Source organism: Talpa europaea (assembly GCF_964194135.1).
Source record: "Talpa europaea genome assembly, chromosome: 4".
Lineage (NCBI taxonomy): Eukaryota > Metazoa > Chordata > Mammalia > Eulipotyphla > Talpidae > Talpa > Talpa europaea.
Window position 1 is genome coordinate 38,349,669 of NC_140070.1, and position 27,122 is coordinate 38,376,790.

The window sequence follows — 27,122 nt, forward strand, 5'->3', positions numbered from 1 at the left end:
CACAGAGCACAATAAATCTTACCAGGAAATCCTGGCTGGGACTCTTCCCAGGGACTAAATAATTGAGGAAGGGGAATGTGGGCTTTTCACCAAGACCCCACATTTTAAAGGACAAGCATAACAGTCCCTGCTTCCTTCTCCCTATCATTATCATTTGTGGGAAAATGGCATGGAACTCTTTTTATAAAAAATTCAAGAGGCAACAGCATTTCAGAACTGATAGTCTGTTTGAAATAGTCTGGTGCATTAGTCATCAAAATCAGCCAGACATTTAATGATTAAGAATGAGGGACATCCTATAAATGATCAAACAGGGTAAGAAAAGAAGCAAGTGTATTCTGAGTCTTTACACTAGTTAAAATGATCTTTCTAACAGGTGCTTATTGCATCTTCACAAACTCACAGTACTATTAGAAACAGATTTAATATATGCTAAAGAAATTATGTCTATCAGTATATTTCCTTGCAATATTCTATTTTCACAAATTTGACTAAATTAAAAAAAATATATACCATTGTTTTAATTTTCACACTCTAGAGGAACAAAAGTAGATTGAATGATTTTGCTTCCATTTGCAAGCTTGAAAACCATAGCTGAAAGTCCATCAATTCTTGCTTGCATTGTTCCTAGAGGAGCTTTTCACTTGGAGTTTCTGGTGACTTCCATTTTTATTGAAAGCAGGGCACCAAAGAGCAGATTTTGAAATTCTAAAAAATGGTCAACCTCTAATTTCTGCCTCACATTCATCTGAGCACTTCCTTGTGATATCCTTCTGCAAAGGTGTATCCTTTACCTTACATATTCAATAAGTATAAAGGAGAATTAAGTAGAAATAAATCCTAATTTTTATAATTAGGATAATTATAATAGGGAAATTCAGTTTATTTATTAAACTACTGCTTTGAACACAAATTTTGGTGCAAAAGTAAAAGAAGTGTTTACAAAATAATTTCCCTTTCAGTAAACATAAGATCAGACAGCAGAGAAGAAAGAATAGAATCATATTTTTTGCATGACTAAATGAATTTTAAATCTAAATGGGAATGCATTTTTTGGATAAAAAATATTAAATATCTATTACTTTAAGATAGTGCTCTCAAATCTTTGCACAAATTTTTCATCTTATACATAGTTATAACCACCAGAAATATTTTCAATATATATTTTTCACTCTGATTTTAAAAACAACAGCTGCTTAATGTTAACAAGAATGATTGCTTTAAATAAACAACTAAATAAGGAAATGCTTCTAACATTAATTATTTATATCTGCAGTCACCATGTGTTTGATACACCTCTGGTATCAATGGTTTGTTTTTTAACAGTGGCAAACAGAAATCATATTGCCTCTTTCCATTCATCAACTTTGAAATAAATGTACCAACATATTGATTGCCTCTTTAAGCTTGAATATTCTTTCCCTAGAACATAATACATATATCACTAAAATTACATGGATGAAAGAGCTACAAATTGAGAATGCTATTATTAATAGCCTGACAAAATCTTGTATTAACTGCAATACTTCAGAGTTCACATTTTGAACAAATTAAATGAATTAACTTGTGGGATTTCATGAATGTAAATCTTTGTTTGCATATTCCATAAATAAAGAGGGAAAATTAACAATGATTTTGCAGAAATAATTTTCTCTACCTTCTTTTAGTAATAATTGTACAGTTTCAGTTGAGAAGTCACATAGCATCACTAACAGAAAGGAGTGTATCATGCTAAGTTGCATGGTATAGATCTACTATGCAGAAAGTGTATATAGAAAGCGTTACATACAGGTTCAGCATGCAATTCCATATGTGATTTCTCACTGCATAATTACTGGTGACTACAAAGGATATACAGCCCTAAAGCATTCTGATTAATTGTTTGATTAATGAATTATGTCAATAAAAATAAAAATTCTTTTAACTTCCGTATTCTATCCATTTTAATTTTTAAATTTAATTGAGTAGTCCCATCAGGAAGAAGCAGTGAATGCTTCCTGGAATTTACAGCAGAAATCACTTCCTATCATTAATATACTGATTCTGTACACTAATAAACACATAACGACTTAGTAGAACTAAAAGTATATGTTGAATAAATGTATGATCTTATCATTCAGAGGTTCATTAACTTAACAACCACTAAATCACCAATGTGTGCAGAATCATTTCCTTACTTCCCTACCTTCAATTAGTCTTGTGGAATTATATCTTCTTAGTGTCTCTTACACCAAAACTTTTCCTTCCACTCTTTCTTGTACATTCGATTAATATTTTTATCATAACCTTTATTATTATTTTAATGGCTGGACCACCCAGTTTCTTCTAAAAGAGAGATGATAATAAGAAAGAGCTCCTGATTTTTGGGTGAAAATTCGATAGTATGTATAAAACATTGAGCCTATAATGCTTAATACATGTTAGGTATCAAGAAATTCCTTCATACCAATCAAACTGATCTACTTATTTTATGTTTCCTATGTCTTTCCTTTTACCTGAAATACCTACACCCATCACATTTGCATAATATCTTTTCATGTCCACCACCACCTCTAGTATTCATTTTATATGAAGATGCCTCGGATGCCATTCTTTTTTATCCACTAGTTTTCTTTCACCTCAAACTTGTTAGGCATTTATGCCACATACTACTTATACACTACTTGTACTCTCGTTAATGGCATATGTTTTATATCTTTAACTAGATGAAGACTTAGAAGACAGAAACCAGTACTATCAGTCTCTTTTAATCCCAATACTCTGAACCCATGACTTAGTAGCAGAAAGCTTTTGAGATATTTATCTAGTTTATGTAGAAAGTGAAGTAAACGTGAGACTATCTTGAAATGGAGTATTAAAATAACAACAGTGATTGGGAAAGAGACTAAGGAAAAGAGTTCAATGATGACCACAGAATATAGGAAACATCTACACAGAAGGAGAACTTGAATGAGTCCTTGCATTGTGGGCACAATTTGGGATGTAAAGAGGGTGGGGATATGAATAGACTGCAGACACAGGTTGAATGTAACACTGCATGTTTGAAAGAGTGACCTCTACTTCAGCCAGTGAGGGGAGCATCACACTGTCTGCAGTGTAGTAAGACCATAAGGAAAATAAAGTGGATTATCCAGGACTTTTCCTGCTTCTTCTCTCTTGTTGACTGCTTTTTGGTCATTTTGCAGCCTGTTTACTCCAAAATGTGAAGCATAGAACAGTTAATGAGTGAAACAAAAAAAATGTCACTTTGGTAGCTTGAAGAGAAATTTGAGACATAAAACAAACATTTTCCATTTGTGTTGCATCTTTTTATAATAAAAACAGAAACTTGAGAGCTTAATGGAGAAATGGAAAAAACCTTATACCCAGAACACACAAGAACTTCAGTTTAATAATCAAGGATAATCTAGTCCACAGTTGGCAATGTCTGAAGCACCTACACAAAGAGAGGAAAAATTTTTGACCTTTAAGAACAGAGGCATACAAGCAGAACAGGTGGGATATTGGTGGAAAATTATGGCTATCACTGAAGGTGTTTATAACAATTGGGAGATAAAGACAACTATATGACTATATGACTAGATTCCTGAATTTAAAATTTTAAATGACCAAAAATGAGCTGAAAGAGGGACAGAGTAAGATGCTCTGTGGAAGGGGAATAACTTCAACAAAATGTGAACACAGAACAACAAACAAGATTGCTTACAAGGAAATCATAAAAAGAATCATAAATTGGTTTGTTGGAAGCCTGTCCAACATCCTCCATGACTTAATTTCATCACATTTAGTAGGTTTTGCTTGGGGTTACAGAGCATTCCAGCCCAATGACTCTGAATCCACTTTAACTATTATTTCATGTTGATGACATCTGTTCTTTCATAATCATACTGATTTTATAAGGGAATCTCAGAATGTCTTATTTTACATTACAAGGAAATAAAGACTACAATCCTAATTCTGGTAAGAAGCTTAACTTATTTAATATATATGAAATGGGGAGACTAAGCAAATGATTTCACTCCTTCCTCCATTAAACTTTCTGATCTCAGTTGATGAGACCCTCATACTTTCAACTACTTAATCTGAAATCATCCTGGTCCCCTTTCTTTCTCATTCCCCTCAGCCAACCCATGATTAAATCATTCTAAATACATCTTCAAAATATTTAGAATCTAATAATTCAGTAATATATTTAAATCTCACTCCTACAAGGATGTCTGGATTATATCAATAGCTTCATTGTTGGTCCTCTGGCTTCTACCATTATCTTTCTTCATAATCTATTTTCAACACAGCAGTTAGTGATCCCTTTAAAACCTAAAACATATTGAGTCACACTGTTGTTCAAAAGTTCCCAACTACTCCCCATGTCACTTGGAGGGACAGCCACCATCCCTATAGGTCTTGCTTGTATGCCAGGTCTTTCCTGATCATGCCTTCAATACTTCTTTGAAATCATCTCTTAATACTTTACATTCAAGTAACATTAGCTTCTGTTTCTCCTATATGCTCCAGCTCATTTCCTCTGCCTGGAATATTTCTCCTCCATATACCCACATGATTAACTATCTTACCTCTTTTAAATCTTTCATGATTGTTACCTTCCCCATGGTCAGCCTGCCCTCTATTTAAAACCACCATGTTTTTCCCTCAGCACTTTGACTATATTATAGGACCGTGTTTCTCCACCCAACTTAACCACCTTCTAAAACAGTACATTGTTTGCTTACGTATGATTCTTTTGTCTGTTTTCTCTCTTTAGAGATAAATACCTGGAACAAGCCTATTGATAAAAGCGTGCAATAAAAAATATGAAAAGGAGAAATGAAGTTAATCCAGCTCTAAAAAAAAGCATCTTGTTCATGAAAAGGCACATGAAATATTGAAAAAAAGCACAAAGAATGGCATCCCTATTATTTAGACCAATCTCTGTCTCTAACTATGAAATTGTGTAAGGCTCAATCATTTCATATTTCTTTATCTAGGTTTCCTGAGGAATAAGGCAAAATATTTTGACCAGCTTATTTGAAAGAGCTCTTATATCTTTAAACTGTCAATGGTTCTTCTGTGATCCTGTTTAATAAAATCCAGATACTTCCAAATTACTGTTACCTTATTGTGAATAGTTACAATCATCACATTAATTTATTGACTATATCTAGATAATGAGTAGATTTCTGCCTTGTGAAAATGACAGCACAATGGAATTCAAAGTATTTGTAATTGTTCTCTAAACTACTACAGGAAGCTCTTTGTCTCCTTGTAGACCTGCACATCATTTTATAACAGAGTAAGAAGTCACAACCATAAATTTAATTGTGTATGCATGTGACTGTCCTCAGCTATAATAGCAATAGATGGCATTTTGTTGTTAAGGATGACTTTCTCAAACCATCTAAACCATGTAGCTCTATTTCTGGATGACAGGTTGGAATGATGATTAACCTTCTCAGCTCTCCTAATTTTGGAGAACAAAGAGATATAAGTGTGGTATAAATCACATAGAAGAAAAACCACATGAACAAACCAAAACAAAATGATGGTTTGTCAATATGACATTTGGAATTTCTATCCCTTTCTTCAAGGCTGTTACAGCAATAGTGAAGGTATCAAAATTTGAAATTTAAGGAAACACTAATTTTTTGTTGTTGTTGTTGTTGTTGATAGTTTTTTGATACATGCCTTTCTTACTGGTGTAAGAGGAAACACTAATTTTTAAAACCACATAGTAATGGTAGTTAATGCTTATGTGCCTGGGATTAATATAAACACTTTATATCCATTAACTAATTTGATCCTTATCATAAGCTCAAGAGGGAGGTATAATCATTGTCACCTTTTCCCAGACAAGCAAATTAGGGGAGAAATAGCTTATATAATTTGTACTCTCACAAAACCAAAGACAAAAGTTTGGATTCGAACTCATGCACACCGGTTCCCACTCTTTAATCTCTACATGATCTGATCTTCACCACTACACTATCATAAAATAAAATTATCACCTAAAGACTGTTATACTCTATGATGTAAGTTTTTCAAAATACGTTACACATACAGACTTTGTGAATCATGTATTAAAGGTCCCAGAATCAAATTTGTAATGACTAAACTCTACATTGAATTCCTGCAAACTAAAATTCCATACATTTAAAATATGGTTCCAGATCATTTTCTGACTTTCTGTGCTGCCATAAGCAAGTTATTCCAAATATTCCTGATTTTTTTTCCCCAAAATATACAGAATGAGACAACTATTTCACAGAAAATATTTTGCTAGGAACTGTACAGAGCATAAAAATGAATCTGCTGTAACAATAACTCAGGACAATTTCACTAGTGTGAATGAATAAGTTAACAAGTATCCAAATGAAAACATCACCCATCCAAATGTGGTGAGTGCCATGTGGAGGCACAAAAATTATGCTGTGGGACTCTATAGGGAAAGAACCCACATCCGATTCAGAAGGTGAGTCTTGATACCTGAGCATCATTTGAGAAAGGAGAGATTGTGGGAAGAAAATTCTTAAGCTAGAAGCAATGGAATGAACAAAAGAATGGTTGGGGGAATAAAATAATATTCTTGTTAGAGTTCCAGTTGGTTAGAACATGGTCCACATGCATGTGGGAGATAGTGAGGGGTGATTGGTATTAAGCTAGTTGAGAAGTTTGGGGTCCTGTTGTGGTAGGACTTTCGATAGCAGGGAAAAATTTATGAGCTACTATGTGTTTTCCAGCTATTGGCTGTGGTGTGCTTGAGAAATGAAAATGAAATAATATAAGTTCTATTTTATAAATCATAAGATTTCACAAATGGAATTATACTAGAGCCAGTAAAGTACATTCACTAACCTTGTAAAGTTCCTATGTTAAAAAAATAATTTCCTACTATGCACTGTGATCAATGTCTAAAGATTTATTACACCCATCTTATAATATATGAAAGGAATAACAAGTAAACAAAATATCCGGGAATAAATTCAGGCCCTCTAAATCTAAGCACCAAGAGAACTAAATATTTATTCTTTGTCTTCATCTGTCATTTATTCTCCTCCTGAACTCTGCTGACTAGAACTCTGCAAGAATCAAGTTTGATAATCAAAATAACCTCACAAAAGCTTATGCATTTTCTCAAAGAGAGAACCTCATCAAAGCCATTTTATCTAAATGTTTCACCAACTTAAAATTTGATTTATGAATCCCATAGGGGATAAGAACCATAAATTTAAAAAAAAAAACATGTAAAACTATTTCATTAATACACATGGATTGCAAAGTGGCTTGATCACTGAAAGCATGAAATACATAAAAGTGTCATAAAAGTTTTATGGTTCTATATGTTATCTGGCAAGAAGTTTAACATCTTTGAGCTTGTTTTTCTGGGCTAAAAAAAAAGATTTGGTTTAAATTATCTTTCTGATGCCTTAAAGTTCTGAAATTCTAATTGTGATTATACAATAACCAATACATATTCAAAATATCTATCAGCCTGAGGTTAGTTCTCCTAATGTAATTCAATATGTCCTAATGAGATCACAGAATTAAAGAAAGTTCTAACACATCCCACTACTATCTCAAGATATCACATCACCCAACACTGGTGCTATATTCAATAAACGCCAATTAACAAGTAGTATAGAGCATTAGAAGATTTTGATCCAAATGTATAAAATTAAATATCAAAGTGGCAAATGATTAGCTATTTAGAAAATTCAACAATTTGGAACAACTGATTTCCCTAGGAGTTTGAAAAACCTAAGACTACATTGATTGCAGTGTTTTTAGGTAAAATCTACTGAGGAAGCAGGGAACATACAGACCATGATTGTGTATAGACCATGATTCTGTACATGTACAGGCCATGATTCTGTTCTAGAAAACAGATCAACAAAAATTACAGATCCATAGACATGTGAAGCTGAACTTCCAAGGCAAGAGTTAATTTAGATATCTGTGTTATCACTGAAGTGGAAACATGACAAGATTGATATAGTTCTTTTATGTCACATTTTAGTTTTCACTGTAAATTGAAGTTTTCACATATTTCACATTATTTTTGCTCTTCTTTTTGAAAAATCACAAGTTGCTTTATGGGAAAAACTTAAATCCAGTTGCTTTAAGGATTACAGTGAGGAGATATCAGAGCTGTAACACTGAATGCTGCCACTAATCATTCTTAAGATTTGCTTTGTAGGCAATACTTAGCATCATGTAACAATCAATGGTTAGTGATGCCTTTTGTTCCCAGAAGAGCCAGCAATTATGACCCAGGAAGTTCCACCAAGGGATTACAAACAAAAGCTAACAAGAGTTCAATTCTACTGTTCTTAGATCATTCCATTTATTTATGGGGCTTTTATTGCTGTGACACCAACATATTTCATAAAACAAATACTTCCTGTTACTTAGCAAAGGAAGAGGCAACAATGAAAGTCATCAAGCTAATCGTGGTCAAGTCTGTGGTTAAGGTCTCACTCACTCTCTTCCCCCAACCTATCTAGTAAGAAACCACAGGTCTGGGCCATCTGCTGCATAACCATTGACGACACAGGTTTTGAAATGGCATGGGAGAACCAAGAGCAGCATGCAGTAAGACCACTGAAGAAGAAATAAAGTATGAGGAGCAGAGTAAAGAGAAAAGTATCTGTAGGAGAGCAAGTGAGAAAGTAATAAGGGAAGATGGTTCAGGGAAAGCTGAAGAAATAAAATTACATCAACATCCTACACCAACCTAGGTAACAAAATTAAGACTTGTGAGTTCCAGTGTCATTTGCTTGTCTATTAATTCAGTTTTCTTTTTAGTTGCAACTCTCACTGTCTTCAGTGATGTCTCATCTTCTTTCCCAATGCATATGAATATATGGACATTTGGTTTACTTTTAAATTATGAGATTTTTTTTAAATTATGAAATTTTAAGATAAAATGAGTTATGGAAAAGACTTATTAGAGAATTGCAATTGTACTAAATTCTGTACTAACTTTAGCTTAAAAGAGAGTTCAAAATTTCCCCTTTGGTTGGGAAAACAGCACCTCAAGACACTCACATTTCACAAAACCCATAGAAATAACAATATACATAAAATATTTTTACAAGCTAAATTGAATGTAGAAGTTATTTTAATTTTGTTCATATATATATACACATATATATAACTATCTACACATTACATCCTGTATAAAAGAGAAATGATTTGATTAAATCAAATAAACTCAATTCAAATAAACAAGTGCATATCACTGAAAAGTATAGTAAATCAAGTCTTGTCACTCTGTATTATTGATGAGGAATAAAAAATGCTTCACTTTAGGAAGCATTTTATTGTATTTCAACAAATTTTATTGGGTCTATCAGCTTATTTCCACTGCATAGTCAGAAAAACCCTACAGTCAGGTAAAATCCACACTAGATGGTTATCAAGTATTTTCCCCAAAGAAGTGGCTGCCTCATTGCTCCAATATTGATTTAGAGTTCAATTTATGCAGCAAATCTATTACACTTGAATTAATAAGAATCAAAATGACCAAAGCATATTTCCTGCTCTACCTTAAAGAATAAATATAAAACATATATTATACATTTGTGTAGATGACAAGCTTACAAAGTACATCTCTGTGCAAGAAAAATCATTTAGTGTGCAAAAAAAATTTAAAAAAATTAAAAAAAATCAAAGTCCCCTAAGTGTATATCCAGAACAGCAGCGCTTTTTTTTCTTTTTTGTATGATTGTAAACAATAATCCAGCTAGCAAGATTCCTTTTTTTTTAAGTTCATTGCAACAGAATCTCCAGTACATATTTGAGGTGTAATTACTCTCCACTCCTATGACAATTTTGTTTTCTCTTCTACTTTTTATAGGCTTCTAAAAATTAGATGTGGGACCTAGAGCTTTGTATTTTTCTTTCCAAGTTTACTGATATATAAAATTTTCCTTTGCAATTTAAATGATTTTATTTACCCATACTTACTTATTAATAATCAAATCATTTCTCTTTTATACAGGATGTAATATGTAGATAGTTATATATGTGTATATATATACATATATGAGAACAAAATTAAAATAACTTCTACATTCAATTTAGCTTGTAAAAATATTTTATGTATATTGTTATTTCTATGGGTTTTGTGAAATGCTAAATTCACCTTAATACCCATCTTTTGGATCTGGAAATGTCCATCTGAAACAATGAGGAGTTAGGTGATCACAATTTTCTTTCAGATCAAGAATGATTCATGATCTTCTCAGCAGTATATTGAAACTGTGTGGATTCCTTTTTGTTACCCTTATTTTCTCACAGAGGGTCCATCCTTGATAAGACAATGTTAATAACCACCTGTCGTTCTAACAAACCATTATCAGTCTACCTACAAGCCCCTCACACCATGATTTCTGAACATTACCCAAAGAGTAATAATCTCTGTATCCTAGTCAATTTTTACAGGTGAAAAAAAACTCCTTTTATAGCACTAAGGCTCATGAAATTACTAAAGTTCTCTATCATTCTAAGAGATAACAAAGTAATTCACCAGTAAAGATTCCCTACAATTTACTCCCAAGAATGTTAACTTTTATGAATCCATGTATAAATGAATCCTGATAGATAAAAGAAGAAAGTTAATATTTCTTAAGCTGTATCTTTATATCAGATTTTTTTTTTCACAGAGTAACTTATTTAGTCCTCAACAATCTCATGAGTTTAGGGTATTGACATCCCCATTCGTTTGGATGGAACACTAAATCTCAGTTGAAGTGATTTGCTGGAGGTCAAATTGCTTCTAAGTTGTTGAGCAAGGAATTGATGTCAAATTCCCAGTATATTTCTACTTCATTCTGTCCCTCTTCAATTCTTACCTTACCATTAAGTTATTCAGAGGCCTCCCCCAACTTTTAAACATTGTTTAAAAAAGCCATCCTGTCAAGATCAAAGGAGGAAAAGAATAAAGCAAGGATGGGTGTCAAAATAGAAAGAAAGAGAAATTTATAATGGCTTCTTATTTATAGTATTTTAGGCCTAGGATTTGGTGTTTCCCAATATCTCACTTTATTCTTAAACAGTGTCATGTTTGAATTCTTCCACTAAGAAGAAACAAAATTCCCTCTAAATAAGTTGCACATTTCATTTGAGATAACTGAGAGCTGAAAATTGTCCCAGTATTATATTGTTGGGAGAAGTTTGTCCAACTTCCAAAGGGGTGCCCTATACTGATGAAAATTGTGGAGGGAAATTCTCTTCTCTAAGTAAAGATATCTGTGATTTAATTATTACTAATTAAAATTTGAATAATAAACAGGAAAATCAAAGTCATTTAAACTAAGGTAATATATACTATTTGAATACTAATGTGAAAACCAATTTGGAGAAATAAATCAGGGAGCAGTAAAGAAAAAGACCATTTCAGTTTTAGTCTCAATTTGCCACTAAATTAGCTATAATCACTTTAAACAAATGATTTGACTTTTCAAGATCTGAATTTCCTCACTTGGGAAGTTACTCAGATAATTCCTACAAAAGTTGGAGATAAGATTCTATGATTATAGAATAAGAATTACATTGTTCTGAAATAACCTTGAATGCATATACACACACACACACTCACACACTCCACATGGCAGACAACACACACTGCAATTTACTGCAGTAAAGACTTCAACATGGTTTCAGGTACTGAACATTAACTATTTATTTCTGTTCAATCACTCTTCATGTGGCTGGTAAAAGAACCCAAGTTCTTTCTGAGAACTAAGTAACGTTGCTAGATTCTAACCTTTCTCTAGACAGTGAAACTAAAAATCCTTGATAATATTTTAATATCCTTGTTTTATAAGCCAAAACAATAAAAAGAAAATATGACCAAAAAATAAAAACAAAACTGCTTGCAGCTATCAGCTTTCTGGAATCTAAAAATAATCTTACAATCTTTACCTGCTAGAATTATGTATATATTTCCCTTTAAGTCAGTGCTGTAAAAGGACAATATAGATGTAACTTTTCTAACTACTCCAGTGGTTTGCTTAAATAGTGCCATAAAGGACAGATATGAATCACTTAAAGTCATCCAGCTTGTTGGAAGCAAAGATATGACTGGAACCACTTTAAGATAAAGGACATTGCTGGGCAAGTATTCAGCAGATAGAGAAGAGGAAAGTCCTAGAGGAAGTACAAGTGTGGAAGTACAAGTGAGGAAATACAAATGTGAATAAAAGAAGGTAAAGAGAAGAAATGTTGAGTTCAGAGAGTATATATACAGCAAAGTGAAGAAGTACCTCAAATTGAGTTCTGCAACTAAATTCATAAAATCCATTTAAAATTTAAGCTCTATGATTGCCAGGACTCTAGTCTTTTTCATTGTCTTATAGCTGGTCTAGAAGACTGCCTGACACAAAGCAGGTACTTAATATATATTCATTGAATGGAAGAAACAAAATCAGAGAGGAAATGGAAACACTCACTTGAAGCAAAAATAACAGAAATGGAAACGTGAGCATAAAAGCAGACCTTGTAGATAAAGATTATGGTTTAACAGAAGATTAATAGATTGAGTGAACAAGAGTTGTATTCCTAGTTCTTAGAGCTTCTAGCTTGATTTCATAATTATTTATGCCTTAGTTTCTCAATCTACAAATGATGTCTTCCTTCATGTTTTAAAAGATAGCTCTGAGGTGTTATTTATTTTTATTTTTATTTTTGCATAGAAGAACTGGGGTATAGGCCAGGGATGAGAGGATTCACCAGAGACAGAGTGGGGGGGATGAACAGGTAGATTTATTGAAATTCACTGCTGAGGGGAACAGCAAGAGAGACAGGAGAACTCTGCTATGCCCTGTGGGTTAGCTCCCTGGCCTGGAACTGATCTCAGGCCATAGCTGTGATAGTGCTGAGTTAACCCCTAAGCCACCAGGGAGGCCCACTCTGAGGTGTTATCTAGAAAAAAAAGTGAAGGGGGAAGAATATAGATGTAAAGTTTGAGACAATGGTTTTCTGGCAATGCAGAAAAGCTGATTTGTACTCACCAAAAATTTAATTTTGGCAGTATGATCTCTACATGCCTGATTGTATCCCATTTGAATTCCCTAGCTGTCTGTCATGTGCCACTTAGAATACCAGCTGAGAAATTGGCATAGAACATACTAAGGTAAAAGTGAGAGATAAAAAAGAGGGACAGAAGTTTGAATGATTGTAACAATAACAAATCAGTATAATGTTCACATGTCAGGGACATGTTTTCCTATGTATCTTTGTAATATAGGCAAATACAGTCAGTACTAAAATGTAATGAAGTTATATGGTGGGGGGGAAGAGGAGAAGATGCTATCTTAGAATGCAATGAAATATTGATACAAAAAAAGTCAAATGGCATAACTAGAAAAATAAGGAAGATTCAGTGTAACTGAGAGGGTGGGAAGAGAGAGGAAGGGAGTAACTGATCTGGGTATCACACAGGAGTGAAGAGAAACAGTTTATGTGCAGAAAGGAGAGGCAGACAGCACCTGTTGCATGTTAGGCAGGAGTTCATTCTAGAGAAGCCAAACTGTTTTCAAGAGCAAGCTTAACAGTGTACAAAGGACCAAAGTAAAAGGAACAAGACCACCACTCTGGAAAATTTAATAAGAAAGAAATAAAAAGGTGAGAAGAAAATTCAATTTTAGTAGTATGAAGTTGACATGTGTGACCAGTGTTCCCACCTGAAGTGCTCACCTAACTGTCAGATGTCAGTTAAGCCACCTGAGTTAGTGTCCAGCTCTAACTCTCTGAAACAGGGAAAGATGAGAGGAAAAATCAGCACAGTATGGCTTTAAATTCTGGCAAACAGGACACTACTCTGTTTTTAACTAATTTGGACTTCAAACCTGTCAGAGTTTTATGAATTTAAATTAAAGAATTTCCCTAACTCAAAATATCTGCGTGTCCTTATCAGTAAATTTATAAAATCACTTGGCTCAAATTGGGTATCTTTCCATTTCTTCCAGTTTTTAATGTCTTAGGCTTTAATTAAGTATGGCTAGAACGACAAAAGTTCTTTTAAAACAACTCTGAAATACCCTCAAGTGGAGTTTTAAGGAATTAGAAAAATCTAGTAGACCTGAAATGAATATTGCTTTTAAACTGAAGGGAGGCAATCCTTTGGTATATTCAATTAGGTATGTTGAGCTTTATTAAATGGTCTTGAATCACATCATCACTGGGGTGACAATAGATAAAACAAAGCAAAATAAATGGGGCCTAAGATGAAAATATGAACACATTCTTGAATGCAAGAGTCTGTTGTCAAGCAGGTTCTCCCATCCAGGAATATATTTTCTTTCAAGATGACACTGTAGTTTCCTGACTATAATTTAATTAATCAGCCCTTTTATAGTAATCATAATTTGCAATCTCCCAGAATTAGTTCTTCCCATATAGAACAGGGCAAGAAAAATTTAAAAGCCCAGACAAAAAGTCCACAAAATAATGGTTCAAGTATAATGTGAATCTATGAAAAAATGAAACATATAATCATGGCTGTGTCACAATTGTGGTAGTAGGAATCCACTAACCACACAGAGAAAAATATTAGAATAAATATATAGGTATATATAGATGAATGTATATAAACACATACACATTATGTGTATTATACACATAGATGTTTTAAAATTCCAGGCGTAGATTTAAAAGCTATATATATATATATGCATAGGTTAATATAGTAAAAACTCGAAATTACATTGCCTTATAAAAAACATACCCATTTTAGGACATCTGACATAGCCACTATACCTACAGACAACTTAAAATGTTTTATTTTGCCTTCTATTATAATAAAGGTGAAGAATGTTTTAACTTTAAAAGCATCAGTGAAGGAGTCATTCCAGTAGTTATAGAATAAAACCCTGATACTACTAAGTAGATGGGTTTGGGAAGTAACACAGCAGACACAATTACTGGGATTGTCTCTCCTCCACTCTGCAGGCTCCAGAATAAAGAAGAATCAATTAGCCCTCAACAGAGTATGACCTTGAAGGCTACTGCTCTGTGCATAATATGCTGAATATGCTGAGACAGAGAGAAAAGGAAGAATAAAGTCCTGAAGCCACTGAAGAGCATGTTTCAGATATGATAATGTCCTTTTAAAATATGTCACTTTAGCTTAGCTCATGACAAAATCCAAAAACATACACGATGAAAGGACAGCTCTGGATCTTTCTGTGACTAAGCAACATTTTCTTAGTTGAAGAAAAAAAAAAGTGAAAGAACATAATTTAAAATTTTTTAATTTATTTGATATCCTTCATTTCATAGCTATAAGCTTTTTTGAACAAAAACAACCACTTATGAGTGTCTGAAAGCAAAGCTCTCTGGACCAGTCCCTCTCTAAAATTAACAAAGGGAGTCCTGCTCAGGACCCTCTCCTGGTGGTAAAGTGTTAACCAAGTGTCTACCCCTAACTTTTCAGGAGAAAGCCACTTCCCAGACTGCTTTTCCAGGCTTATCTCCAGCGCACTCAGAAGCTGCAGCTGTGTGTCTGGCCAGAACTGGCCAGTAGCAATGCTTTTAGGCAGCCGTAAATCTTGTCCACTCAATGCAAATGCCACAAAAATCAATGCCCTGGCTAGGAAAAAAGACAAGAAAAGAAAAACGATATGGATCGTATCATCTATTACAATATGTAGAAGAATTTACCTTAAACAATAATCCCTCAAAATATCACAAGATACTCTTTGACATGGTCCTACACCAGAACGTGTCTTGTTTTCCTCAGATGAGCAAAATTATAGAATTTAGTTGAAGAGTTTTTCAAAGGGTCTCCTACCTTTTTCTGGACAAACAAATCTACCCAGGCACATTTTAATTAGAGAATTAAGTTTAAAATGATAAAGACAAAGTAACCTTGTCTTCATGGTGAATTTTGCTTCTCTTTGCAGGATCTGTACTTGCTTTTTATAGCCTGTCATTTCATCTGGGTATTATTTCCCGGTCACTTTGCCAGGTGGGAAGAGGCAGCCAATGCAGTGATGTCTGTCAGATCTTTAATGATGCTTCAGGGATTTGATAAAGATACAAAGCAGTGTCTGCAGAAAGGAGGTTATTCCCTAATTACACCTGAAAAACAAGCCTCTCTTTTTAAAAAATCTTTGCCACTAAAACTGGTGTGTATGAAATGATACTGAATCACAAACACACATGAACTTTTTCTGGGTTTCTTTCTATAATACATGACTCTGCCTTATACCGAACATAATGTCTGGAAAAGATAGTCTTTATTCTTCATTACCAGGAAAACAGAAACAGTATTTCATCACAGAATTGCTTCCCCTGGATGTGCCCTTAATTTTAAGAGATTTTAAATATTATTAAGTAACAAATTCTCTGATATTTTACTTTTTTTCTAAGGAAATAGTCATCAATGGCAAAAAGTAAGTGACGACAGAGAGAAGAATAAATTAGAAACATGTTCTTTTAAAAAGCTAGCAAAAACTCCTCCCTTCTATATGGATGTTTAGAATAATCTGGGTCTGACCTGTAATGGTTTCATCCTTGTCCACTTTCCTTTATAAAGCACTGATGACCCAGTCCACACAGCGCTACATTGTTCTGTATTGTTTTAAGAGCGTGGGCACTCCTACCTCACAGGTTATTAAACTGGGCTGCTGCAGTCTGACGGGCAAAAATGACACATGTCTTTAAAAAACGATGTACCTCACTAATGGATCATGTACTTTTTAATGACTGCCAAAGAAGCTATTTAAGCATTTGATTATAGTAGACAAGACTCATTTGGGAAAAGCCTTTCATGCGGAATTGTACTGTGTCCTGACCAAAATAAAGCTGCTCCTCCTAAGTCTCAGTACCCGATACTACAATCTGGGCAGGACAGCAAGAGTCAGTTGCTAATGAGAGATGAGCACTATGACTGCCTCAAGACTTGATGCAGTATCAGGAAAAATCAATTAAAATACAAATGTGGGGAGAAGGGGGTGAAAGTGCAGGGAAAAAAGGATAGCAGGCAGATCGGGGCTGCTGGAAGGCGGAGGGTAACAAAAAGGGGAGAGAGATGACAGGCAGTCTACCACGGGTAAGAGAAAGACACAAAATCACATTCATTGCGATATGGAGTCACATTTATAACAGAAAAAATAAAGGCTGATCTGATGTTTTATTTTTTTAAAGTGTTAGAAATAACTGGATTTAACTTAAATTCAAGAATGACTCACAGAAGCTAAAGTTTTGAGTCTCCCACCTCTGACTTAACTATCTGGCTAGAGGGAGCTGCTGTTAGGACACTGATTCATACCAGCAGTTTACAAGATCTTTTTACTCATCTCTTCGATGCCACCCTGCGCATCCCAGTCACGTGATAAGCTTCAACAAAACCATGCAATTAAAATGCAAGCAGGAAAGGAAACCCTTCGTCTCTAGAGAACATCTTTTAGGACCTCAAGCCCACCCCTTTTCCTTATCATCAACGTTTCTCGCGCTCTCTCTCTCTCTCTCTACTTACAAAGTTTAGGAGCAGTTTGGAGATTAGTTTCTGTTGTTTGTGGCTGAGTTGCTGACTTGGGTGTTCTCACCTCAGGGTTCCGAGTAGGTGAAGGGAAGGATGGTGCAGTGGATGGCAAAAAAGAAAAAGCAAAAACACGATTCTTCGGGGTTGGTGGTACTGAAGGTTCAGAGGACACAACAGAATTGTCAACTTGCACTGTAACTTGAACCTCAGTTTCAGATTGAGCCCTAGAGACAGGTGAAGTGTGTGCCTCAGATGATACCCACACAGCTGAGGCAGCAGTTGGATCAAGAGAAATAACAGGGTCCTGGCCTAACCCCCCAGGGTCAAGGTGAGTAGGAGAGTCATACTCAAATATCTTGTCCACAAATACCCACTTGAGGCCGGCAATGCAGAGGCAGAGGCTGACCAGACACGCCAGAATGGGGACAATGCAGATTTTCTCCGAGTTGAGGCAACCTCTCAGGCGCTCTGCTTCCAGGCACACACAGCAGGGAGCCGCCAGGCCCACAAGTCCAGGGGTTCTCCCATCTTCAGTCTGGGTTTCTGGCATGTCTTCTGCCACTGGAAGCCCATCAAGAGATGGGTCTGTACTCAGCTGAGTGGAGGGGCTGGAGGACCTCTCCGCAGCTCCCTCAGACATGTCTGGGGAATAGATCTCCATCGGCTCACCTCCAGAAGGCCTGGCCTCTCTCACGGTCCATTACCATGCAGAGCCCCCCCCAACCAAATGATACAGCATCTTACAGGGGGAAATCGATAAGTCGTCCAAGTCCAAGGCCATTATCAAAAGCAAGAGGAGTTCAGGAAGAAGGCAGGAAAAAAACGCCTCTAGCAACTACCAAATAAAAGTATATTGTAATTCTTTACTGTTGTTTCTGGGCCACTTTTGCAGTTCTTTTAAATGCTTCTCCAAACCATCCCGGCTGGTCAAGAGGATGGGGCCAAAATAGAAGCCGAGCTGACTGATGGTGGATTAAGTAAACCAGTAGCCCAAACTGAAAGGCATGTTTCTCACCTCTAGCATCTGAAGCTGCTGTCTGCTTAGATGAAGAAAACAACTGTCATGCAGGAGAAGTAAAAGCAAAAGCAGAACCAGCGGCGGCGGCGGCAGCAGCAGCGGCGGCGGGAGTAGAGGCAGCAGTGACAGTAGCAACAGCATCCTGTTGTGTTAACGCGACGGCTGAAAGAGGCTGAATCATTACAGAGCAGCAGGTGCCTGCCCTCCGAGCATCACTGCAAACAGTACCATCACAGAGGGGATCTGAAGGCAAGAGTGCGGCCAAGAGGGGCGGTGACTCCCCTCCCTGCCCTGCCTCCACCCCCACCCCCAACCACTCCTCTTTGTCCTTCTTGAGCGCTCATTGACTTTCTTCCTCTGCAGCTCTTGGCTTCTTCACAGTCTTTCCACTCCTCATCCAAAGATATCTCTCTCTCTCTCTCTCTCTCTCTCTCTCTCTCTCTCTCTCTCTCTCTCTCTCTTCCCTTCCCCAACTCCCAACCCCCACTATAGCCACACTCTAGAGCTGCCGGCTGGTCTGAGTAAAATCAGTATACCCAGCATCACAGGACTGCCAGTGACTTCCTATTTTATCCAATTAGAAGGAATAAAGGCCATCAAATCAAAGAGAAGCAGGCAGACACCAGTTAAGCTTAGTCCCCATGGCCCCCACCCCCTTCTTCCCTTTCTCTTTTTCTTTCTGAAAAAGCTGCCTGAGTTTTCCACCCCCACCTTGCTTGTTTTTAGTCTTGCTGGCTCTCTTTTCCTTCACCCACTGTTGGGTCAGAAAAAGCCAGCGATCGATGCTAGCAATCTAACAAAGCTGGGATGGGGCGGGGGAGGTAGGTGGGACCTTATGGGTTGGACCTGAGGCTTGGCAAAGTCTGATATCTGATTCCTCCCTGGAGAGGTAAGCTTTTCAACAGCAATTTCTCCCTGCCTGCTGCTGAGAGATAGCATTCCTGCCTTAGACCTCTAATAAGTTTTACTCACCAAGAGGACTGTTATTACCTGATTTTCAACCAAGAGAATATTTTTTTCTAACCATGGACAGCTCTGCCTTCAGCCCTTTTTGCAAGGAGTGGGTAAGACATTGTAATGCCCAGTGCCAAGTGCTGAGTGGATGCTGGAGGAGGGGGGGTGGTGTGGGGAGGGGACAGAGGTTCATATCCCCCATTCTGGTCTCCTTTAAATTTCCATTCCCCCACCCACCCACAGCAGTCCTAGACTGAGGTCAAGCTAATAAGAAAAACTGGTAAGAAACAGAGCTACGAGATGAGCCAAGGTACTAGTTCTTCATTATGAAATTAGCCTTCATGGTGACTCCACACTGCGGAGGCTGAATTCCCCGGACGCTGTAATATATACCACATGTCCTCAGCTATAACCGCACTGCAAGTATTAAAAAGAGTTTTGTATAGAGCTTGCCTTTTGGGTTAGGTTTCAGTAGCTTTACCTTACAGATCCTTTGAATGCTGATTTTTCCCCTCTTCAGCAGTCTTTAAAATACCGGAATAAAGGCACTGTCCTTAATAAGGAGCACGGACTCCCCTGAACCTCCAGTTCACTGCATTTTAGCACACAGTGGAGGCACCTGAACCCTTAATCCATGCTTTACTGTGACTGGACACCCAAATGGTATCCAAGGAACCATTTTGTTCACCTGTGTCAATGGGAGTCTTAAAAACTCTTTAAATCTACACTGTATGCCATTATATGAATTCCAGAAGCAATAAAATTCAGAGTTTGTCATGAGAAAATCTGTTGCAATCATATTATGTTCTGTAAAGCACAATTTCCACTGTTTTGAAATATTTTTAAGCTTTATGTGTGCATGAGATAAGAATATCATTTTCTACAAAATGAAATTAGTCTATAATTATAAGTGTGCAAACAGTATTGCTACCTTAAAATGTAACAAAAGAACCTTACAAAGTCTAAACCAGTTTGCATAATTTTAATTATGATTTTGAAAAGGTTGTGACAAAGTGAGTTATCCTTAATTTCACCTCTCTAATCCTGCACTTGTACACTGGGAACTAGAATTTTAAAATGATTCCTACGCCTACTTCCTAGCATTAACTATTTGTTTTTAAAGCTGTGAGAGTTTTCTTAAAGATTCTAGGAATAGACATGAAATTTCATATTGTAGAAAATCTATACTGAAGCATTTACAATATCCAAACTGAGAGATATTATGATTTTAATAATCAACATGTTTAAATACTAAAAAAAAAAAAACCAAGGTCAGCAAGTAAATATGCCAAATGAAGTGAATTTATAATGTCTTCAAAGGTTACCCAGTTTAAATATGTAGCACTTAACACCTCAATTCTGCACTCAAATGTAATAAATTGGCATTTTGTTCAAGACCAAGGTCATGAAAATTTCAAAACCAAAAGGGGCTTCAGGTAACTGTATGTCAGGCAGGTATAGTTAGGAAAAGTGATCCTTAACCTGCACCAATAAGAACCACTCACTTCACTTTAGTCATTAATAAGAATCATACTAAGCAGACAAAGAAATTACTGGACACTGCACTGTCATATAAGATTCTAACACTTACAAAGGAAAGCAATATATAACACAAAGACTAGGACAAACACATCAGAGACAGAATCCTTTGGGCTGCTACAGTTATTCTTTCTCCTGGACTACACAAATCAGAGTGGTTGTGTATGTGCTATGCCTGGAGATATATTCCATGAATCCTGGGGCATGATGTTGCTAAGGTCACCTTGCAAAGAGCATGAAGTTTTTCCCACCAAAATGGAAGGCAGAAGTAATTGCAGAAAGGGAGTAGAATACGAAGTATATACAAGGAATTCTACCCTTGGGACTATGAGTCAGAAGTAGCCTTTGTACCCTCATCAAATTCTCTAAAGCAATCAAGAAACGAAGAAGGGTAGTGTGACTGCCTCTATGTAAGGAAATTAGCAAGGACATATCACTTTAACACTTTAGATTCCAACCCCCAAATCCCAGAAACACCCATATTACCATTTTTTATAAAATATGTAAAAGATACTTTTTTATTATCTTTTCAGAACCATACTACTACTCCCTTCATTATAATAAAAGCTTCAACTATGTGCCAAGCACTAAGCTAGTTGTTAACACATCATTTCACATCTTCACTGATCCTTTACAGTATGTATTATCTTGAAAATGAAAAAAAAAAAAAGAAACAGATTTGGGCAACTTAGGCAGCTTAGCCATGTACACACAGCCATTAAGCATAGGCTCAAGTTTTCAACACAGGTCTGACGTGCTATTTCTACTAATAAACACTGCTGCTCTTTTTTCACCAAAAGAATGCATCTGATTATGTACTGTATACCTATCACTTCAGTAGGAGAATAAGTGGACCAGAAAGTGTAAAAATGAAATAGGCATTAATGAAATTGGTAAACAAACTAAAAGTTGCCTAGTTTCTAAAATAAAAGAACATAAAATTTTGCCTAGTGATTTTCAGGAGTTATAAAAATCATACAGAAGCCATTTACATATTATCTACTTATAGTTTAGTGTCCCAGTTCCAGGATTTTCTTTGGGAAGCTATTTCAGTTATGCATTGAAACAAATTGCCTTAAAATAGCTTAAAATGTAACCATTGTATTTCACTAGTGCAGGATTACTGGGTTCAGCTGAGTGGTTCATCTGCTCCATTTGGTATTAGCTGGGGCTGCAATCAGCTGGAGTGCAACTGGGCTGAAACAGCCAAGATGGCTCACACACATGACTGTTCATCCCAGATGTCAGCTGGGAACTATGCTGGGTGGGGCTGGTGCACCAACATGTATGTGACCTGCCCATGTGGCTGGGCTTTTTACAGCATGGCGTCTGAGTTTTGAGAGCAGGCATCTCAAGAGGGAGGACACAGAAGCTGTCAGTTTTCCTAAAGACTGACACTGCAAACCACAAATTGTTTGCACAGCATCCTATTGGTTAAGCAGTCACAGTGCCCACTGAGATTCAAGGACAGGGGAAATTAATCTTAATGCAGGGAATGACAAAGAATTTGCAGCCACAATTAATCCATCACAGAATGTAAGGAAGTAAATGCCAGTAACTCAACCAGGGTCAAGAGGAGACACAGCAATATACAATGGACTTTGGCAGAACAAAGTCAGAATACACTTGTGTTTCTGATCCACTTTAATAATAGTCTAGCTTCCTTTTAAACTAGTGTCATTGAAGAAAAAAATCCTGTTACAGCACCCAATAAAAAAATACACAAATTCATCTGATATTTTGATACAAGGTAGGTTTTTAGCTTTGTATTAACTTTATTTATTTTATTATGAGAAGTATTTAGCATAGCTCCAGCAAATGAAAAAGGATGGTAAATGTCATTTTGATTTTGACCATATTACCCAGATTTACTTTTTCTTTTACATTTTTTTTCTATATTTTGGCTATTTTACTTTGAAAACATTATCCATCAAATAGTTTATCCTGGATCCTAAAGTTTATGACTGAAAAAGTAGAATTTGTGTTTTCATCGAATACTGTTGTTTTTTCATCTAACTTACTGTTGCTATCTAATACCATGATGACAGCAGTAATTTGATTTTTGGATTACAATCTTTGGAGATGACAATGTATAAATGATAATGATTTATTTCCTAATGAATTCTGATATCATGGATTTTTCAAAAGAAAGCTTCAGGGTTAAATTACCTAAAAACAATGCTCCCTCCCAGGAGAAGGAGCTCCTTCCCTCCGAAGAACCTGCTCACTACTTCCCACCTAAATAAAAACTGTCCTGGCTCAAGTCTCAGCTCTTCCACGGGATTGTCATGCTTCCAAGTCACTCACCCAGCAATTCTTAATTAGACCATTACTGGAACACATCTCCACAATGTTGTTGTTATTTAATTATATCATGTATATGGTACTGTGAAGAATACAATTTCTTTGAAGGTCAGGTCTAACAGTATCTCCCTGCCCCAACCCTAAAGCTGTAGTATTCAGCCAACACATACATTTCTTTTGGTTTTATTTTCAATTGAAATTGAATTACAGAGATTATGATATTTTTAATGAATTAACAGACATTTTCATACCCATCTATCTAAAACAGCCTCTCTGTTCCCTTTCATTTTTTTCAATTATTTAATATCCAGTTTAGATATATCCTTATTAATTTTTCTGATTATTCACAAATGTACCTTACTTATATGAATTTACCTTGTTCTTGTAAAGTTCTGTGACCCTACTGTATCTAACTTTTAACCACCACCAATTATTTCAGGAATGGAAAATTTGGAATAAACCAATATTTAACTTTTTTAATTTTAAATTTTTTTATTTTTTCATAGGTGGTTAGGTCAGAGGTGTAGGGGGTATGAGGATTCACCAGAGACAGCATGGGAAGAAGAACAGGTAGATCTACTGAAATTCACTGCTAAGGGGAGCAGCAGGTGAGACAGCAGAGGTCTGCTGCGCCATATGTGGTTCAGCTCCCTGGCTTGGGATTGAACTCAGGCCACAGTGGTAAACAGTGCTAAGACTTAAGCCCTATGCAACCAGGGAAGCACAATATTTAACTTTTTCTTATAATTTTTTTTTTCTTTTTAACTAAACAGGAGAGTTTTCTTAGGACAAAGTAAATAAACTGTTTGATGTTCTACATTATTCATAATGCTCAATAGATGAGATGAAACTCACTTTACCTTACTGGGCAGATTATTTTCTTTTCTCCTTGAGGGTGAGAAAAGACTGATATACCTTATTTTTATGCAGTGAAAAATTTTTCACAGAAGGCAGTTTGACTTAGTTTTAAAAGTTTCGTGAAATGCTGAATCAAATATTTGATATTGACCATGGTTCTGTGTTTTCCTTTTGTAACAAGATAATCAATTTTCTCTGGCACATTTTGTTCATTATGAGTTTAGATCCTTTATAGCTCAAGATACAGCAAATGATCTCAAAGATGAGGGTGTGAGAAGTTTATATAGGAAGATATGTTTATTAACTGTGATAGTTATAATGAGATTTTCTTTGACAGAACTTATTAATTTCTCACTCTCCATAAATAAATCATTAGTTATGTACAAACACAGTTTATATTCATTTCAATTTTACAAGTCACTTTTCTTTAAAAAATTGGACCTGTTTTGAAACTTGGTGGTGATGGTAGTTGCACAACATTGTAATAAATGCCACTGAATTGTTCACTTTAAAGTGGTTAGTTTTCTTATTTCCAACTCAATAAAAATAAATTACACTGGACACTCATAGTTTCCGCTTCTTCAACGTTTAATTTTAAAAGGAAAACATATTATATATATATGACCAGTTTTACTAGTGGACTGCACTAAAATAATGAGACTCTGTTATGCATAGTTTACCCCTTTTTCCCTACAAAATCTCAATATTTCACATGACATTAAATCCCTGACAATTATTAATAAACTATGAACTCTGAATTGATGTTGATGAGGCAGTACTGTACCCGAAGGAACTCAAAGGCACAAATATACAATAAACTGATATGACATTGAGACTTTCAATTAAAAGAGAAGTTTTATGAGAAAATGAGGAAAGAATTGTAGCTCAATTTCATTTTATATATTAAAATATTACCTCTGGATGGGGGCAAAGATAAAAAAAATGATTTCCAATTATTTTCCTCATTCCCTTTTCCCTATTTAGAATGTAGTAGAAATATAAGCAAAGGATGAGGGACATTGGCAATTGTTCAGACACATCTGTATCTTCTTCAGTTTCCTTTAAAATAAAAAGTGTGACAAACTAACAAGCATAATGTGAGTTCCATAAGAGCAAAGTGGACATAAGCTCTCATGTCCACTTTTACAACTATACCCCTACTACCCAGGACATATCTGGCATATAGAAGGTACCCAATATGTTTTGGTTGAATAAGTACATCAACATGGAAACTATACTAAAGAAGGAGGAATAAAGTATGAGAAATTTTACTTACGTTTTCTTCAATACATGTTTACTCCAGATAGCCATATTATGTGAATAAATGCAAATAACATTAAATTGCTCATGTGTATGTATGTTGTGATGGAAAGAAGAAAAACCAAAAGGAAAGTTATCTTTATAATGAATGCTCTGATATTATATGAATGGAAGGCCAGGCATAGTGTTTACTAGAGTTATAGATATATGTTGTATTAGTTACCCTGAATAAATGTCTTTCCTCTATTTCATTAATAGTCAATATTAAGTTCAGGGCAGAGAAGTACAGCTAAGAGAGAATTTCTATTTGTTTTACCTTTAAGTCTTATGGTAAATGTAACAAAAATACAAGGAATAAGCTGAATTTTTAAGTGCATGTGCATGTATAATCTTATTTAAAAGAAATATAAAGGTACAAGGTTTTGACAATGAAAGTGAATCTGATTCATACTTAGGTAAGCTGTTTGTTTAGAGTTCAGGTGCTTGTCAGTAAATTCGAATAACTGGTCCCTGAATCAATCTAGAAATGTAGTGTGTGGCACAGCATATCACATCTATAGATTTTTTTAGAAATTCATTAACATTTTTTAAATCTTCTGTTCTAAATAGAAACTGTAGAACATGAGATGACCCACATGGGAAGGCAGTTATAAATTACTTATAAGAGGATCCCATCTAATCAAAGCACTGAGACATCATAAAAGTCATGTATAAAAACCTCACAATTGGGCCTCCTGGGTGGCGCAGCAGGTTGAGCACAGCGCTGTGAAGCTGTCCGCAGCCTCTGCAGCACGTGTTTGATCCCCGGACGGCCAGGGAGATACCCACATGGCACAGCAGACCTCTCCTGTCTCACCCGCTGCTCCCCTCAGCAGTGTTTTTGGTCCGTCTGCCTATTCTGCTCCCTGCTCTGTCTTGTGAATCCTTTCACCCTCCTGTGTTTCTGGCCTGTACCCCAGTTCTTGTATGAATAAATGAATCTTAAAAAAAAACACCTCACAATTTACTCAGAATAAATGACTCTTGAGGAAAGAAATTATCAGGAATGTTCTTTCAAATACAGCCCAAACATTTATATCTGAAAGTTCAGCCAGAGGAAATATCTCACCATATATATTTTTTCTTTGAATTTACCCAGTTCTCTCTCATTGTTGCTGACCAAAATGAAAAAATAACATTGCAGCAAAGTGGAAAAAGAGAAGGAATAAAAATATATGCAGTTTCCCGAACCGATTTGGCATTCCAAGTGAGTCACCTAACTGGCAAAATAAGGTCACAAGCCTTATGATGCGCACAGAAGCAGAAGCATTCCATTTAAAATGAAATGCCAGCCTCATACTTTTTTTTGCTGTTTTTCAGTCAAAGGTGGAAACTTTTTTTCTGCATTGCTATGACTTTTATCACTTTAAAAACACAAATTTGAAAGTCAAAACTATCTTGTGATTTGATCCACAACACAAAACTTTGTAACATAAACCACACACTATGTTGCTAAAGGAATATTTAAGAATGACTGTCTTTTCTATCTCCTTTCTTTTTAGCTCAGACATTATCTGGCATGAAAGGACTAAGGCTTAATGCAAAGATCAACTGTAATTTCAATAATAATTAGATTTAAATTTTTCATTAACTGAAGGTAGGAGCTAGAATGGTCCTTACCCACTAATTTTATTTTCTAGAAGAAGATAATGGTCCCAGGAGATA

The 27,122-nt window shown here is 35.6% G+C and overlaps 2 protein-coding genes across 12 annotated transcripts in view; both read right to left on the bottom strand.

Annotated features, from left to right (window-relative positions):
• NRG1 (neuregulin 1) overlaps positions 1-27,122 on the bottom strand; it is a gene marked incomplete at both ends in the record, with an annotated part of 207,454 nt that overhangs the window by 93,385 nt on the left and 86,947 nt on the right. For 4 of the 11 annotated variants that reach the window (XM_084231876.1, XM_084231871.1, XM_084231881.1 and 1 more), the window contains one exon: positions 17,480-18,146. The exons of the other annotated variants lie outside the window; for them this stretch is intronic. In XM_084231876.1, coding sequence (XP_084088002.1) covers positions 17,480-18,146 — 667 coding nt within the window. Of the gene's footprint in view, positions 1-17,479; positions 18,147-27,122 lie in introns of those variants that run through there. 11 annotated transcript variants of the gene reach the window in all.
• Positions 18,459-18,644, bottom strand: LOC311169809 (uncharacterized protein; the record flags this gene model as incomplete). The annotated part of the gene is made up of 1 exon (XM_084232069.1): positions 18,459-18,644. The coding sequence occupies one exon, from the start codon at positions 18,642-18,644 to the stop codon at positions 18,459-18,461; it is 186 nt and encodes a 61-aa protein (XP_084088195.1).